The 15,992-nt window shown below is 45.8% G+C and overlaps 1 protein-coding gene across 5 annotated transcripts in view; it reads right to left on the reverse strand.

Annotated features, from left to right (window-relative positions):
• LOC137528829 (oncostatin-M-specific receptor subunit beta-like) overlaps positions 1–15,992 on the reverse strand; it is a 144,731-nt gene that overhangs the window by 55,066 nt on the left and 73,673 nt on the right. For all 5 annotated transcript variants that reach the window (XM_068250462.1, XM_068250454.1, XM_068250476.1 and 2 more), the window contains 2 exons: positions 3,628–3,796; positions 87–365 (listed from right to left, as the gene is read on the reverse strand). In XM_068250462.1, the coding sequence (XP_068106563.1) occupies positions 87–365; positions 3,628–3,796 (448 nt within the window). The remainder of the gene's footprint in view (positions 1–86; positions 366–3,627; positions 3,797–15,992) is intronic.

The raw sequence follows: 15,992 nt of genomic DNA on the forward strand, positions 1-15,992 counted from the left end.
GTCTAGATATAGGATGTTTGTGCAGGACATATGCATCAGTCAAAGGTCACATCATACCATCTGTCAGTGGGTATAACTGGACTTACTGCTGACAATTAGAACTGTCCCGTGGTGTTTGTTGTCACTCACTCTACACAAAATGTTCTTTCCAGACGACTTAGTTATTGATACGTTTCTCAATGCAATGACAAAGCTGTCGGTCTTCATCTGCAGTGACTGGTTGGGGTATGGTACCCGGTCGTACTCCATGGACAGGACTGTTTCCTGGAGGTCTGGCAAGCAGCAGGAAATGACATCAGAGCCCTCTAGAACTATTCTCTCATGTGGGTAAATCTCAATCTTGTTTCTTCTTAACTCGTTCTTTCCTTGGAAAACAAATTGATGACATTTAAATAAAAATCACCTGGAATGCAAAGACGTCTCTTCGGCCCAAATAGCAAACCAGACACCGATAAAAAGAAAAAACCCTGTAACAGATCAGACCCCAATGGTAATGGAGCAGAGTGGTCTGTACATGCAGATAGGCACCCAGTATAACAAGTTAGAACTCTTTAGGGCCCATTCACACAGCGATTTGCGTTAGCGTTTTCACTGGGTGATTTTTCCGGCTTTTAACGTGGAAAAATCACTGGAAAAAATTGGCGTTTTTGGAGCGATCGTGATTATTCACGTAATATACACTTTCTGTAAATCCAATAAACTTCATTTCACTTCTCAAATATCACTGTGTGCCTCCTATATGATATATTTAAAGGGGCACTACAGCGAAAAACTGTGAAATTTAAAATATGTGCAAAGATTTACAAATAAGTAGTAGCAGTAGGGTATTGCAATAAATGGTATCATCCTGATTTAAAACTTCTTGCATATACAAATAAGAAGTACGTTTTTTCCATAGTAAAATGAGCCATAAATTACTTTTCTCCTATGTTGCTGTCACTTACAGTAGGTAGTAGAAATCTGACAGAAGTGACAGGTTTTGGACTAGTCTATCTCTTTACAGGGGATTCTCAGGGATATATTTATTTTCAAAAGCACTTAGTGAATGGCAGTTACTCTGTCCAACGGCCAAAAAACTGTGTAGGGAGCAGGGAAGCTGGCCGGCATCATTGTATAAATCCTTTTTCAGTAATATCTTTATAAAGAATAAAAGCCTTGCTGAGAATCCCCTATGAAGAGAAGGACTAGTCCAAAACCTGTCACTTCTGTCAGATTTCTACTATCTATTGGAAGTGACAGCAACATATGAGAAAAGTAATTTATGGCTCATTTTACTCTGGAAAAAATGTATTTGTATACAGTATGTTTGCACATATTTTAAATTTTACAGTTTTTTGCTGTAGTGCCCCTTTAACTGACATTTTTTATTGTAACCACCAACGATTTATACAGGAAAATCATGACGATTAACAAGGTTGCCCAAACTTTCACATCCCACTGTATCTGAAGGTTTTATTTTATGTATAAACATTTACATGGCATATTTAATGTTTCATAGTCTCTGCTGAATTGCAGTGTCTTAAGAGTCCCAAAGTAAAAAATACATGAACTATTGACCTTTTGGCGCAAATTGTTTTTTTTACATTTTGAATTTGAGATCTGAAGTCTAGTGTGCACAGCTGGGAGGAGTGATCAGAACACAGGACAGTTGGAACTGTGTCTCATGCTCCCTGTGGACTCCTTTCATCCAAAAATATGACTGCCCCACGAAAAAGATGGCTGCCATCATGAAATCACAAACCTTTGCCTGCTCTTTTAAAACAGGGTGGGTAGAGATTATATTACCCATTTATTTCAATTGACATAACCAGGCCTGGATTTACTTCACAGGAGCCTATAGGCAATGATGTCCTGGCACCCCAGACTTCACCCTCCATAAACCTACAAAACTGCACCACAAGTGTGCTCTCTGTCCCAGCTGTCACTTCTCCCCTACTTCCCTTACCTGTCATAGGTAGCTAAAGGTGCCCCTTAGTATTAAGTAGCCAGAAGTACCCTCAATATTCAGTTGCTAGAGGTGTCCCTGGCTGAAGGGAGATCTGGTCAGTGGAATGATGAGACCAGGTTGAGTAACCTCTCATTTACACTCTCATCAGGACTCTGCATAAGGAAGGAGATAGGGGAGGGGAGTGAGCCGCCTTTCCATCATCTGGCGCCTGTAGGCACGTGCCTACAGTGCCTTATGGTAAATCCGGCCCAGAACATAACTAATGTTACTTAATGACAGTATGTTTGTTTAGGTTGAAGTTCCCCTTTATCCTCCCTGGCGGTAAGATTATTTCTGGATTTTAGGGTCTTTTTAGCATGTTTCAGACCCTAAAACCAGGAAAAAAATCATGCCACCAGAAAGCCAGCAGCAGCCCCAGCACTTACTCACCTCCCTGGGCTCCAGCGCTGCAATTTCCCCTTTGTCCTCCCACCCGCAGGACAGAGGGAAAATTGCTGTAACTCTGTAGTGAGATCATTGACGGCAATCTCACCAGAGCAATTCAGAGCCTCGGAGGACAGGAAGGAGAACGGCTATCGACGCCTGGATCCCCCGGGAGGTGAGTAAAAAGCCCTCTGCGCGCTATACTCTGCATAAAGCTCCCAGCAGCTAGCCCGAGTGTAGCTCGGGCTTACCGCCAGGAAGGTTAACCAAGGTGATTAGCCAAACCACCGGATCCCATTGCAAGAGTTGCAGTGCATGGTAGCCCTGGAAGTGAGGCCTATTTCAACGGATAATATGCCTCACTGATTTGGTCACAACGCCACTGTAATGAGTCAGGGCCAAAACATACTGAAGAAAGGGGAATCAGAATGGCAACATTTTGGTTATTTGGAGGGTGGGGCGAAAGCATACTTAAATAAGGGAGCTAGGAAACAAGGGCTCGTAATAAGGATAGTAAAACATTCGTACAGTAAATATTACCGATATTTTACTACAACTAAACCTAACCCTACTCTCACACAGAACCTTGCCTCTACCGATGCCTAAGACCTCCCAGTGGTGCCTAATACTAAGACTCCCCTGGTGGTGCCTAACAATAAACCTAAAACCCCCCTTCCTGATGCCTAACCTTAAAACCCTCTTCCTCTGCCACAAATAATGTAAATTCAAAAAAACAATACATTTCTACAACAATACATTTCAAAATGATAATTAACTAACTAACAGTACTCCAAATGTATTTCAAAAACATAAATTTCAAAACGATTATTCACAAAATGTGAACATTTTGGTTATACGGGCCTGGTGCCCATATATCGAGTGCCCAAATTTCTGCTTTTGGCACCCAATAGCTGATATTTTGCATTAGCAACTATAGGGAGCCCAAATAGTCCATTTGCCTCAGGCACCCTAATTTCCTGCTTTTGGGGCGAAAAGCCTCCTCATTTTGTAACACACCCCTAAAACAGAATCAGTGGTTTGTGAGAGCCCGTTGTCCTAACTGGCTGTAAACTGCAGAACATTTTCAAATTATTCTGTAAACTGAGCAGATGTTTGTAGAAACACCTGCAAATTTTTTATGCTCCAATACACATCTGAGCTTGAATTTTTTGAATTTTTTGTTTTGTGTCTTTAGATATTCAGCTCTGGGGATCCTTGATAACTCAGGCCAATTGTTTCCAGGTGTGTGCACTCACCATGATGTGTCTTCCACTGGCTCCACCCACTCCACTCATAGGAAGCACTGTCTCTCAATACTGCACTCCGAATACGGACAGAATGAGAGTCACATTCTAATGGCAGCTCAGAATCCCAAGTCCAGCTAAAGGTTTCACCTCTTTCCGAGAGACTTGTGTTGTAGTGCACCTGCCACAGGGAAATGAATGCATGACATTTAATATAAAGAACACCTATAACAACTCATAGCAGAACATAAAATATTCAGGATACCTATTTTACATGAACTATCCTGGTTTCAGATTCAGAAACACTTCATGTAACTGTATATTGGTATGTAACCCGCTCAAGGACTTTTGCCATAGGCTATGATGTCACGCAGAAATCGCAGCGTGTATACCCAGCATTAAAGAGACTCAGAGCTGAGTCATACTGCTGTTTTTTACTTACCCGGGGCTTCCTCCAACCCCATTATCATGGATGTGTCCCCCATTATCACCGTGCTCCTCAGCGCCGCCGTTCAGCCGCAATCTTCCCCAGTAAGCAGCTCAGTGACATCAGCAGCAGATTTTCTGTGCATGCGCGGACCTTCTGCGCATGTGCAGAACTTTTGCACATGCGCGGATCTTCTGCGCAAGCGCAGAGAAGGCCCCGGCTGACGTCACTCTGTCAGTGAGTCCAACTGAGCCGCGTACCGGGGGTTGACTGTGGCTGAACGGAGGACAGTGGGAGGAGGGCCAGGGACACATCCATGTACAGTATCCAGGAGGCGCCTGGAGATGGCAGCCTCGGCAGCTTGCTCTGTCTTTCTATGTTTGTTTTATGTATTTTTGTTTTTCAACATTGGCTTGTGCATCCTTGTGATAACCTTCACGAGTGAAAAACTACTGAGCATTCGGAACTTAGCTAAAAAAAATCTACCCCTGGATATTTCATCTACTCTTGACCTTCTGGGGATTCTGACCAGTGGAGCTACAGTGCTGAACCAGGCAGTGAGGCTTAGAAGAAGAGGCAAGTGCTCCGGGATCCAGACTCGCTTTTCGACGCAGAGGACTGCGCTCTCCACTACCTGGAATCATACTCTCTAATGTCAGGTCCATATGCAACAAACTAGATGAGCTTCAACTACTGATCAGAACAAAGAAGGACTTTCATCTCTCTGCTGCCCTTTGCTTCACAGAAACTTGGCTATCTGAGCTTATTCCAGACAATGCTCTGCCGATTAATGGATTTACACTCTACAGATCTGACCGGGACCCACTTACTTCTGGCAAAACCAAAGGTGGAGGACTCTGCTTCTATATTAATGATAGGTGGAGCACGGATGTTACAGTTATTAGGAGGACATGCTCGGCTGGGCTGGAAGCTCTCTTCATAAACTGCAGACCATACTATTCACCCAGTGAGATCTCTTCATTTATTTTGGCTGCTGTGCAGGGCCGGATTTGTACTTTTCACTACCCTAGGCCCAACTTTCACCAAGTGCCCCTTGCAAATTTAAATAGAACTTGCACATGTGCAATAGTAGAGCATATTATTAAATACAACACAGAACATAAGATGGTGAAGTGGTGGGCTGTGGTACGTATATTCTCAGAGCATCACATTCCAGATAAGAAAACGTATTCACATATTCAGTAATGCATTTCTTTAAAGGTACTCTGAGCAGTAAAAATAGACAAAATCGGGACTTACCTGGGGCTTTCTCCAGCCCACCATAGGTCGGGAGGTCCCGGTGTCCTCCTGGCTCCTCTCCCGGTTCAGCTGCAGAATACACCACCGGCGACACCCGGGCCAAGTGTCGGGCTGACACTTCCTTATCGATGACGCTACCCATCATCACGACGCCCGCTATGCGGCACTACAGCGACTGGCGTGACAGTACTGCGCATGCGTGGTTTAGAGTTAGAAAACCAGCATGCACAGTACTGTCACACCATGCGGCGTGAAGACGCATAGCGGACGGCGTGATGATGGATAGCGTCACCGATAAGGAAGTGTCAGCCCGACACTCGGCCCGGATGTTGCCGGTGGTGTATTCTGCAGCTGGACCGGGAGAGGAGCCAAGAGGACACTGGGGGACCTCCCGACCTACGGTGGGTTGGAGAAAGCCCCAGGTAAGTCCCGATTTTGTTTATTTTTACTGCTCAGGGTCCCTTTAACTAGGGGAGTCACAAGAGCTTACTGAAAGTTCTCCTGAATCCCCACACTTGTATTGCAGTTGCTACTACTTTGCCAGTTACCCACCATAAAAATTATAATGCAACTACACTGCATGGAGGAAAGATGGCCAGTAAGATCAATGTCTGTATGCCTAACAGTAAACTGCACCAGAAGGGATGTTGAGGAGCAATAAGTGAGTATTGGAGGACCCCAAAATCAGGTGTCAGCAAAACTTTTTACTGCTGCTACACCGTGGAAAGTATAATGCAAAGTTAAAATGTTTCCCTTATCTCCTAAGTTTTTGAATTTAAAGGCAAAGCCTTAAAAACACACTTCCAGCTATATCCCTTGTCACACATATGAAGATAGCATGCAGAAAATGCATAGGTTCATTGTTCAAACCGTGCCAGATCTTTTTGTGCTCACTGCTTCATATTAGAAATAAGCAAAATCAATTTAGATTGATTAAAGTAAACCTGTAGTGAAAACACTAATTTCAGATTTGATACTTACCTTAGTAGAGGGAAGGCTGAGGATAGCATAGAACAGGGTCCCCAAACGTTTTGGGTTGAGGGCCGGGTCAACATAGACACTTCAGACTGCTGGGGGGCCGGAGTATACATACAATGATGTAGAAGTCTTTGCAGGCCAGACAGTGAAGCATACCCAGGTGACAACCTAAAGTCCAATTGGGCAGCAGTGTCACCTGATGTGGAATTTGATTGGAAACCAGCGAATTACTGCTTTCTGGCTTCCATGTGGATGGGTGGTGCCAGCACTGCTATTCTAAATGCGGACCACTAATATTTAAAGATGTAGCTGAACGCATCTATAAGTAATACATTTTGTGTGGGGGGGGGGGGGGGGGCGGTAAAAAAAAGGCTCAGGGGGCCCATTCGGGCCTTAGTTTGAGGACCACTAGCATAGAGTCTTCGTCTGGCCTGTCATTCCAGCGCTGCTCTCTGGTAAAGCTATACAAGCTGCTCGGTGCAACAGCTCTACAAGACTACTCATGTCCCTGATTAGGTCCATGGATGAGCCCATACGTACTGTGCATGTGCAAGTCCGGTCCCTCACATGAGCCATAGTGATGCCCTCGTCCTCTGAACTTATCGGGGGACATAACTAGTTCAGAAGAGATATTTGGTGGAATACCGCTATTGAAGAAGGTTGTTGGAATGACCGGCCGAATGAAGGAAAGGGAAGGCTCTGTTATCTAAAGCCTTCCCTATACTTCAGTAAGTATAAAGCTTGAAGAACATTTTCTCACTTCAGGTTTGCTTTAAGTGTTGAGGCTCTAAAATATTTTATCTCCCAGCATGCACACACCTTTGCTGGGAAAATGAAAATGCTGCACTGTGCAGAAGTATGTGGATCCCTTTGGGACAATAGACCTGAGGAGCAGCACCCTGTAGCTATGATGCTCACCACAATGGCACACACTTGTGGGGAAGTTATTTTTTTTTTCTTAATAATTCCAGGTGATTTATTAAGCAGATCCTATAACAGCTGCAATAATGTATTCAGCATTCAGAAATGAATAAACCCCAAATAAGCCTGTTGTGTTGGAAGTTCAAAAACAGATAGTAAAGCACTAGTTTTGCAACAAACACACACTAATTTGTTATATATCATACTTGTAGGACAATAATCAGTTTTTGCAAACTCTGACTGACAGTGCTGGAATATAACTTTGGCAGCAAGTGGTGAACTGAACTCTGCATGACAGACAGACTGAGACGACCAGGTCTCACTTCCCTTCCCCCACAGCAGCGTGTACTAAAAGCTCAGGCAATGTTTGCTAATGACAGATGCATAGAAGGACAGCGACACATTGCAGGACAGCCTTACTTCTACATGCTGTGAGAGAAGGGAGGAAGAGACAGCCTGAGACAGAAACAAATGTGCTGGGAAAAGACGAGACTGACAGTGTGCAGAAAGGCAGCTCTGCACGCCTGTGATAAGAGCAATAAAGCCAGCAATACAGCATAAAATCTTCAATCTGGTAGCAGTCAGAGCATGTGTTCAGTAACTACCTGTCTATGATGCCTGCACTGTGCAGTGTGCACTCTTCATGTCTCCTAGTGTTGTCCGGATCATGAACGATTCGGATCTTTGATCCGAATCTATTTTATGAGTCGATCATCCGAATCATCAAAATGAGTGATTCGGATCGCAAAGGGGGCGGGGCCAGGAGCGACACGCCCCCTCTCAGAGGGCAGCGGGGTCTTGGAAGCAGTAGAGATGGGAAGTTCGGATCTTTTCAATGATCCGGATGATTCGAATCGGATCATTGAAGAGATCCGGATCTTTGATCCGAATCTCGGATCATTTTACTACCGGAAGCATTCGGGGGTGAAATGAACAGCAGGACAGGTCTGTGGACAGGAGAAGGAGAGGGGGGTGGACAGACAGAGAAGGGGAGAAGATGGACAGAGGGCAGGGAGTGGACAGAGATGGGAGGAGGGACGAGTAGAGAGCAGAAATGTTTGCACGTAATACCCACATGCTGAAGTCATATGCTTTACATATATTTCACCTATATGTTCATCTGTACACTTTGAAAGAAAAGGTCGCACAGTGAAAGAAAGCATTCCCAGAAGATAAGTGCAGCTGTTTAGTGCTGAGTGCAGGAGGATTATATTGCCTTTCAATCACACTGTCTGCAAAGTTACTGAGCTGTGCTGAGCCAAAAGCTTCCCATGTGTTCACTGTGCAGCACTACGGAACAGCCAGCCTATAATGGGCAGCACATTATAGCCAGTATGTGTGCTCTACACATATCTGGCAGTGGCACCCAAGTCCCCTCTCTCTCATCTACCTGTCTCCCTGCAAGGCTGCCTCCCATCCAACAGAGCGATCTCTGCTTCCAGGACCCCGCTGCCCGCTAAGAGGGGGCGTGTCGCTCCTGGCCCCGCCCCTTTTGCGATCCGAATCGTTCATTTTGATGATTCGGATGATCGACTCATAAAATAGATTCGGATCAAAGATCCGAATCGTTCATGATCCGGACAACACTAGGAAGCAGAGCTGAGATGGATCGCTCTGTTGGAAGGGAGGCAGTCTTGCAGGGAGACAGGTAGATGAGAGAGAGGGGACATGGGTGCCACTGCCAGATATGTGTAGAGCACACATACTGGCTATAATGTACTGCCCATTACAGGCTGTCTGTTCGTAGTTGTGCACAGTGATCACATTGGAAGCTTTTGGCTCAGCATAGCTCAGTAACTTTGCAGACAGTGTGATTGAAAGGCAATATAATCCTCCTGCACTCGGCACTAAACAGCTGCACTTATCTTCTGGGAATGCTTTCTTTCACTGTGCGACCTTTTCTTTCAAAGTGTACAGATGAACATATAGGTGAAATATATGTAAAGCATATGACTTCAGCATGTGGGTATTACGTGCAAACATTTCTGCTCTCTGCTCGTCCCTCCTCCCTTCTCTGTCCACTCCCTGCCCTCTGTCCATCTTCTCCCGTTCTCTGTGTGTCCACTCCCTCCCCTTCTCCTGTCCACAGACCTGTCCTGCTGTTCATTTCACCCCGAATGCTTCCGGTAGTAAAATGATCCGAGATTCGAATCAAAGATCCGGATCTCTTCAATGATCCGATTCGAATCATCCGGATCATTGAAAAGATCCGAACTTCCCATCTCTAATGTCTCCCGCTCTGCTGTGTCGGCTCCGCCCCTCAGTATCAGAGTCAAGCAAAGGGGCGGAATCAACCATAAAGCATGCATGAGAGACTCGAGGAGGAAAGAGGACAGCGTTCTACAGATAGGGGATTATAGAACAGCCGATCTGCCAACAGCTATAACATCGCCCCAGCTCAAGCCCCGCCCTAGTCCCGGGCCTACGGGGGCCTGCCCACAAATCCGGCCATGCTGCTGTGTACATCCCTCCACAAACATGTATGCAGCCTGCGCTCCAAGATCTCGCAGATCAAATCACCGAGGTGGAAAGGGAGTACCCAGATTCTTTTTTTATCATACTAGGGGATTTCAACAGTGCTAACCTTTCCAAAGAACTCCCCAAATACAGGCAACACGTCACAAGCGCAACTAGAGAAGGTAAGACACTTGACCACTGTTACACTACGACTAAGGACTCGTATCACTGTCAGCAGGGCAGCTTTGGGGAACTCTGATCATGCTGTTGTACAGCTTATCCCAACATACATCCAAAGACTAAAAACTGCCAAACCTGTAGTTACCACAATTAAGAAAAGGACTAGTGAAGCTGTAGAAAAACTGCAGAGCTGCTTTGATTTAACTGACTGGAATATATTTAAAGAATCCTCCAGTGACCTAAATGAATACACTGACGCTGTGACATCATATATTACCTTTTGCGAAGAGTCCTGTATCCCCACAAAAAAGTGCACCAGGTACAATAACGATAAACCCTGGTTTACATCACATCTTAGGAAGCTGCGCCTCGATAAAGAGAGCGCATATCGTACAGGGGATAAAGTCCTCTACAAAGCTGTGAAATACAAACTGCAGAGAGCCGTTACCGATGCAAAAAAAGATTATTCTAAAAAACTTAAGGAAAAAAATTCCAACGCCGACTCATCCCCAATATGGAAATCTCTACATGAAATCACAGACTACAGGAAGAAATCTCCCCCCTCACTACACAACCTGCAGCTTGCAAATTAACTGAATACATTTTATTGCAGGTTTGACGCTAGCAACAATAGCCAAACACACCAAGGCAGTCTGCATAATTTACATCTGTGTGTCAGGCAAACTGAGCACTCCTCCAGCCAGCCATGGTCTCCACCCTCTGCAGTGCCTCAGTATCTACACAACACAGCAGACCAGACACAATCTGCTAACCTGTCCCCAGATGTGCATGCTCTAACAATATGCCAATCAGATGTAAATAGACTCTTTAAAAGACAAAACACTAGGAAAGCAATAGGGCCAGACACTGTCTCTGCGAAATGCTTGAATCTCTGTGCCGACCAATTAGCGCCTGTATTCACAGACATATTCAAAGCATCTCTAGAACTCTCAATTGTTCCTGCCTGTTTTAAAAGCTCAACTATTGTACCAATTCCAAAAAAAAAAAAAAACCTACATGCTCAAATGATTACAGGCCTGTTGCCCTGACATTATTGGATCATTGGTCATGAAAGCATTTGAAAAACTGGTAATGACTTATCTGAAATCCATCACAGATCCACTGCTGGACTCTTTGCAATTTGCCTACAGGAATAATAGATCCGCAGACGATGCCGTGAACATGTATGCATTATGTACTACAGCATCTAGACACCCCAGGAACCTACACCAGGATTTTATTCATAGATTACAGCTCTGCATTTAATACCATAATTCCATCACTGCTACACAGCAAGCTCTCCCAGCTACACATACCTGAATCCATCTGCAAATGGATAACCGATTTCTTAACCGACAGAAGACAGTGTGTTAGACTTGTTAAACTCACATCAAGCTCTCTGACAGTCAGTACTGGTGCACCCCAGGGCTGTGTGCTTTCCCCACTGCTCTACTCACTTTACACCAATGACTGCATCTCCACAGATCCATCTGTTAAGGTTCTGAAGTTTGCAGACGACACAACAGTAGTTGGTCTCATACAAAACGGGGACGAGTCTGCATACAGGCATGTGGTGGGACAGCTTTCCTCCTGGTGCAGCAGCAACAACTTGGAACTAAACGCTCTCAAAACTATGGAGATGATAATAGACTTTAGGAGATCTCCCCCCAAGCACCTCCCCTTAACCATAAATGGATCCACAATAACCCAGGTAGAGTCATTCAAGTTTCTTGGGTCCACGATCTCAAACGACCTAAAATGGGACAACAACACTGCCACTATTGTCAAGAAAGCACAACAGAGGATGTACCATCTACGGCAGCTGAAAAAGTTTGGCTTACCTCAAAATCTAATGGTGCAGTTCTACACTGCAATTATTGAATCCACCATAACATCATCTATGACTGTATGGTTCAGCTCCTGCTCAGCATTAGAAAAGGGGAGGCTGCAGCACATCATCCGATCAGCGGAAAGGATAATTGGCTGTAGCTTACCTTCCCTGCAGGATCTTTACGCTAGCAGGTGCAGAAAGAGAGCGACCAAAATTGCCTCTGACCCCTCTCACCCAGCTCACTCCATCTTCCAGCGCATGCCTTCAGGAGTAAGATTCCGGTCAATCGCTACCAAAACCTCCAGACACAGGAACAGCTTTTTTCCTCAAGCGGTAGCCATACTTAATGCTGAACCACGTTAGTGCTGCTAGGACTTGAAAGTAATCAGCACAGAACTGAAAATGAACAATTCTCACATTGCTTACTGCCACTATACTTGCATAATGTCCTTGACTTGTAATATACACACTGTCTGTCCTTGTATTATTTTTGTTTGTGTTAGTTAAGCAACTGCCAAGACAAATTCCTTGTAGGTGCAAACTTACTTGACGAAAATAAATTGATTCTGATTCTGATTCTGATGCTTATGGGGCTGGAGGAAGTAAAAAAAAAACAGCAGTTGACTCAGCTCTGAGTCTCTTTAAAGAGAACCCGAGGTGGGAATTACTTTTACTATTGGGGCACAGAGGCTGGTTGTGCGCACTAAGACCAGCCTCTGTTGCCCCATCGTGTGCCTCCATGTCCCCCCTGCTCGCCGCTATACCCCCCGCATTGCTGGCTGTGTCGCCAGCTCAATGTTTACCTTGCGCTGTCAGTCAGCGCCGCTCCCCCGCCTCCTCCGCATCGGCGCCACCCGCCGCGTCACTTCCCTCCTATCAGCGGGAGGGAAGGGACACGGGCGGGTGCGCCGATGCGGAGGAGGCAGGGGAGCAGCGCTGACTGACAGCGCAAGGTAAACATTGAGCTGGCGACACGCTGCGTGTCGCCAGCAATGCGGGGGGTATAGCGGCGAGCAGGGGGGACATGGAGGCACACGATGGGGCAACAGAGGCTGGTCTTAGTGCGCACAACCAGCCTCTGTGCCCCAATAGTAAAAGTAATTCCCACCTCGGGTTCTCTTTAAAGATCCATTTGTTCACCATTGCTTACCCACCATCTTCATAGCTCCAAAAAATCGGGAGATGTGGTGATACGTGAAAAATTCATAAAAACGACTAATTTGCTTCATTTGGAGAAAATCATTATAAAATGGTTCAATGCTTGTGCTGCTGGAAGCTTTGACTTGCTGATTCCAGCTTCTGCCTCCTGGGTGACGCTATTAAACAAAGAAATGGACAATATTTCTTTCATCACTACTAATAACACAAGCCTCATATATCCCTACAGAGGAGGTGGAGCGTGAACATACCCAGCAGACAGTGGCCTAGCTAAGGAGCTATGGGCACCAGTGCAAGTTTTACACTGCCCCCCCCCCCCCCCCCCCAGCAATCTATACATCACGATTGATACAGTGCACCAAAAGGTGCAAGAAGGGGTTGGAATAGTTTTTTTTAATGATTGCTACTATTGAAAGCATCTATAGAAGTTATCCTCTGGTCCAAGGGTCCTGGTGCGGTCGCAACCTCTGCACCCCCTATTGCTACATCACTGCCAGCAGCCGTGGATGTCTGAATGGTCACATGACTGGCCACTTTCCCCAAGATTTGAGCAAGAACAATCCTGTAAGGTTGAGCAAGATGGCTGAATCAGATGTTGTGAATGGGTGTGGGTAGAGTGACCAGACGTCCCGGATTGCCCGGGACGCGTCCCGGATTCGGGGTCCGCTGTCCCAGGCAGCATGAGGTCCCGGGAAACGTCCCGCTTTTAGCAGCGGGACGTCCCGGCCTCGGGACTCTGGCCACTTTTTCTGCATGAACTGGCAGCGGCGTCTATAGACGCCGTGCCAGTTCATTGCCTGCAGCCCCGCTCCAGCCTCCTCAGTGTCTTGTCTTCTTCCGGTGTTCCGACACCGGCAGGCGAGCAGGGCTACGGCAAGATGGCTGCCGGAGCCCTGTACTGGAGACTATTTGTGTCTCCAGTACAGGGCTTCGGGCGCCATCTTGCCGTAGCCCTGTCAGTGGGGGAGACAAGAGAAGGAGGAAGGTGGTCCAGGGAGCAGCGCGCCAGAGGCCGGAGACTTCTGCCAGGTGAGTAAATGCTTTCTTTTGCAGGTGAAATGTTTGCCCGCATTGCGTTTATTTTCTGGTGAAATGTTTGCCCGCATTGCGTTAATTTTCTGGTGAAATGTTTGCCCGCATTGTGTTAATTTTCTGGTGAAATGTTTGCCCGCATTGCGTTAATTTTCTGGTGAAATGTTTGCCCGCATTGCATTAATTTTCTGGTGAAATGTTTGTCCGCATTGCGTTAATTTTCTGGTGAAATGTTTGCCCGCATTGCGTTAATTTTCTGGTGAAATGTTTGCCCGCATTGCGTTTATTTTCTGGTGAAATGTTTGCCCGCATTGCGTTTATTTTCTGGTGAAATGTTTGCTCGCATTGCGTTTATTTTGTACTGACATGTTGCCTGCATTGCGTTTATTTTATACTGACATGTTGCCCGCATTGCGTTTATTTTGTACTGACATGTTGCCCGCATTGCGTTTACTTTGTACTGACATGTTGCCCGCATTGCGTTTACTTTGTACTGACATGTTTGCCCGCATTGTGTTTATTTTGTACTGACATGTTTGCCCGCATTGCGTTTATTTTGTACTGACATGTTTGCCCGCATTGCGTTTATTTTGTACTGACATGTTTGCCCGCATTGCGTTTATTTTGTACTGACATGTTTGCCCGCATTACGTTTATTTTGTACTGACATGTTGCCCGTATTGCGTTTATTTTGTACTGACATGTTGCCCGCATTGCGTTTATTTTGTACTGACATGTATACCCGCATTGCGTTTATTTTGTACTGACATGTTGCCTGCATTGTGTTTATTTTGTGCTGACATGTTGCCTATTGCGTTTATTTTCTGGTGTCCGGGGTAACTGTTACTGCATTTATTATTTAATGGTGATAGATGGCTATGTTTGCTGCTTTGTGGTTGTGGTATACTATTAGCATCACACAGTGTCTGCACACCCATCAAGCAAAGTCTCGTTTGACCACATCATGGCGTAAACACTGCTTTGTTATGCCTCGCTGTTACATCATTACGTTAGCTCCGCCCATACAATGTCATGGCCACGCCCATTTTTGCCGCGGCGCGCGCCCTCCCAGGTTGGACCCACAAAAATCTGGTCACTCTAGTGTGGGAGGTATCTGTCTTGCTATGTTTTAGTGATGCTCGGATACCCCTTTTCAAAATCCGGATCCGATTCCAAGCCGGATACCCCGATATCCGATCCGGGTCGGATATCCGAGTTCAAAATTTTCCAATCCGAATGCAAATCGGATATCCGACCACAGTATCCGGGCTATCCGGGGAACTTCGGATATCTGGATAGAAAAACCGGAAGTGGCCTTTAAATTGCTTTAAAAACGTTTTTAGGGTATATGAGGCATGTAGCATCATTATTTTGTAAAGGGAAACACTAATTGATGATGTGGGGACTTAAAATCCCCCCCCCCCCCCCAAAAAAAAATAGCTGTAAATTAACATCAGGCCTAGGTTCCAGACAGCAGTCGTGCAGCCCAGTGTGTCCAAAGTCCAACCGCACAACTGGGACATGACAGTTTTCACCCCAGACACCTCCAAAAAATTATGCAGCAATTGTGTTTTGGGTTAAATATAGGTGGTATCAGTGGCCTGTGGCACCCTGGCGGTGGAAGCTGCAAAGGCAGCAGGAGCAGGGCAATGCAGCAGCATCAGCATGTGTAACGTGTGCCAAAAGCATGCCGGATGTGGCACATGCCAAGTGCCAGTCAGACAGCAGAGGAGAAGACACTAGTGCAACTAACTGTCACACTGGCACTGCTCACAGCACAGCAGTTCTGTAGAAAGCTAACACAGTAGTACTACTACTCTAACAACTACTAGCACTGACTGCAGTACTACAGTACTAACTAAACAATAGAAGAATCTAGCTAAACAATAAAACAGGTGTTACTAGATTACAGAGAGCAGATACAGGACATGTATAGCAGTAAAGCTGGGCCTGCTAACTACAAAATAGTACAATAATCTATCTAACACAGAAGTAGTACAGTAGAGTAGGACAGGTGAGAGCACAGGTCACTAGAGACTAGAGCACAGAGCAGGGCAGGCTGCCTTGCCTAGGCACAGGGCCTAGCTGCTGGCTGCAGCTGCAGCAGCACCAGTGACAGTCTCCCTCCTTAGT

This window comes from Hyperolius riggenbachi, chromosome 1 (assembly GCF_040937935.1).
Source record: "Hyperolius riggenbachi isolate aHypRig1 chromosome 1, aHypRig1.pri, whole genome shotgun sequence".
In the NCBI taxonomy this organism is placed as follows: Eukaryota; Metazoa; Chordata; class Amphibia; order Anura; family Hyperoliidae; genus Hyperolius; species Hyperolius riggenbachi.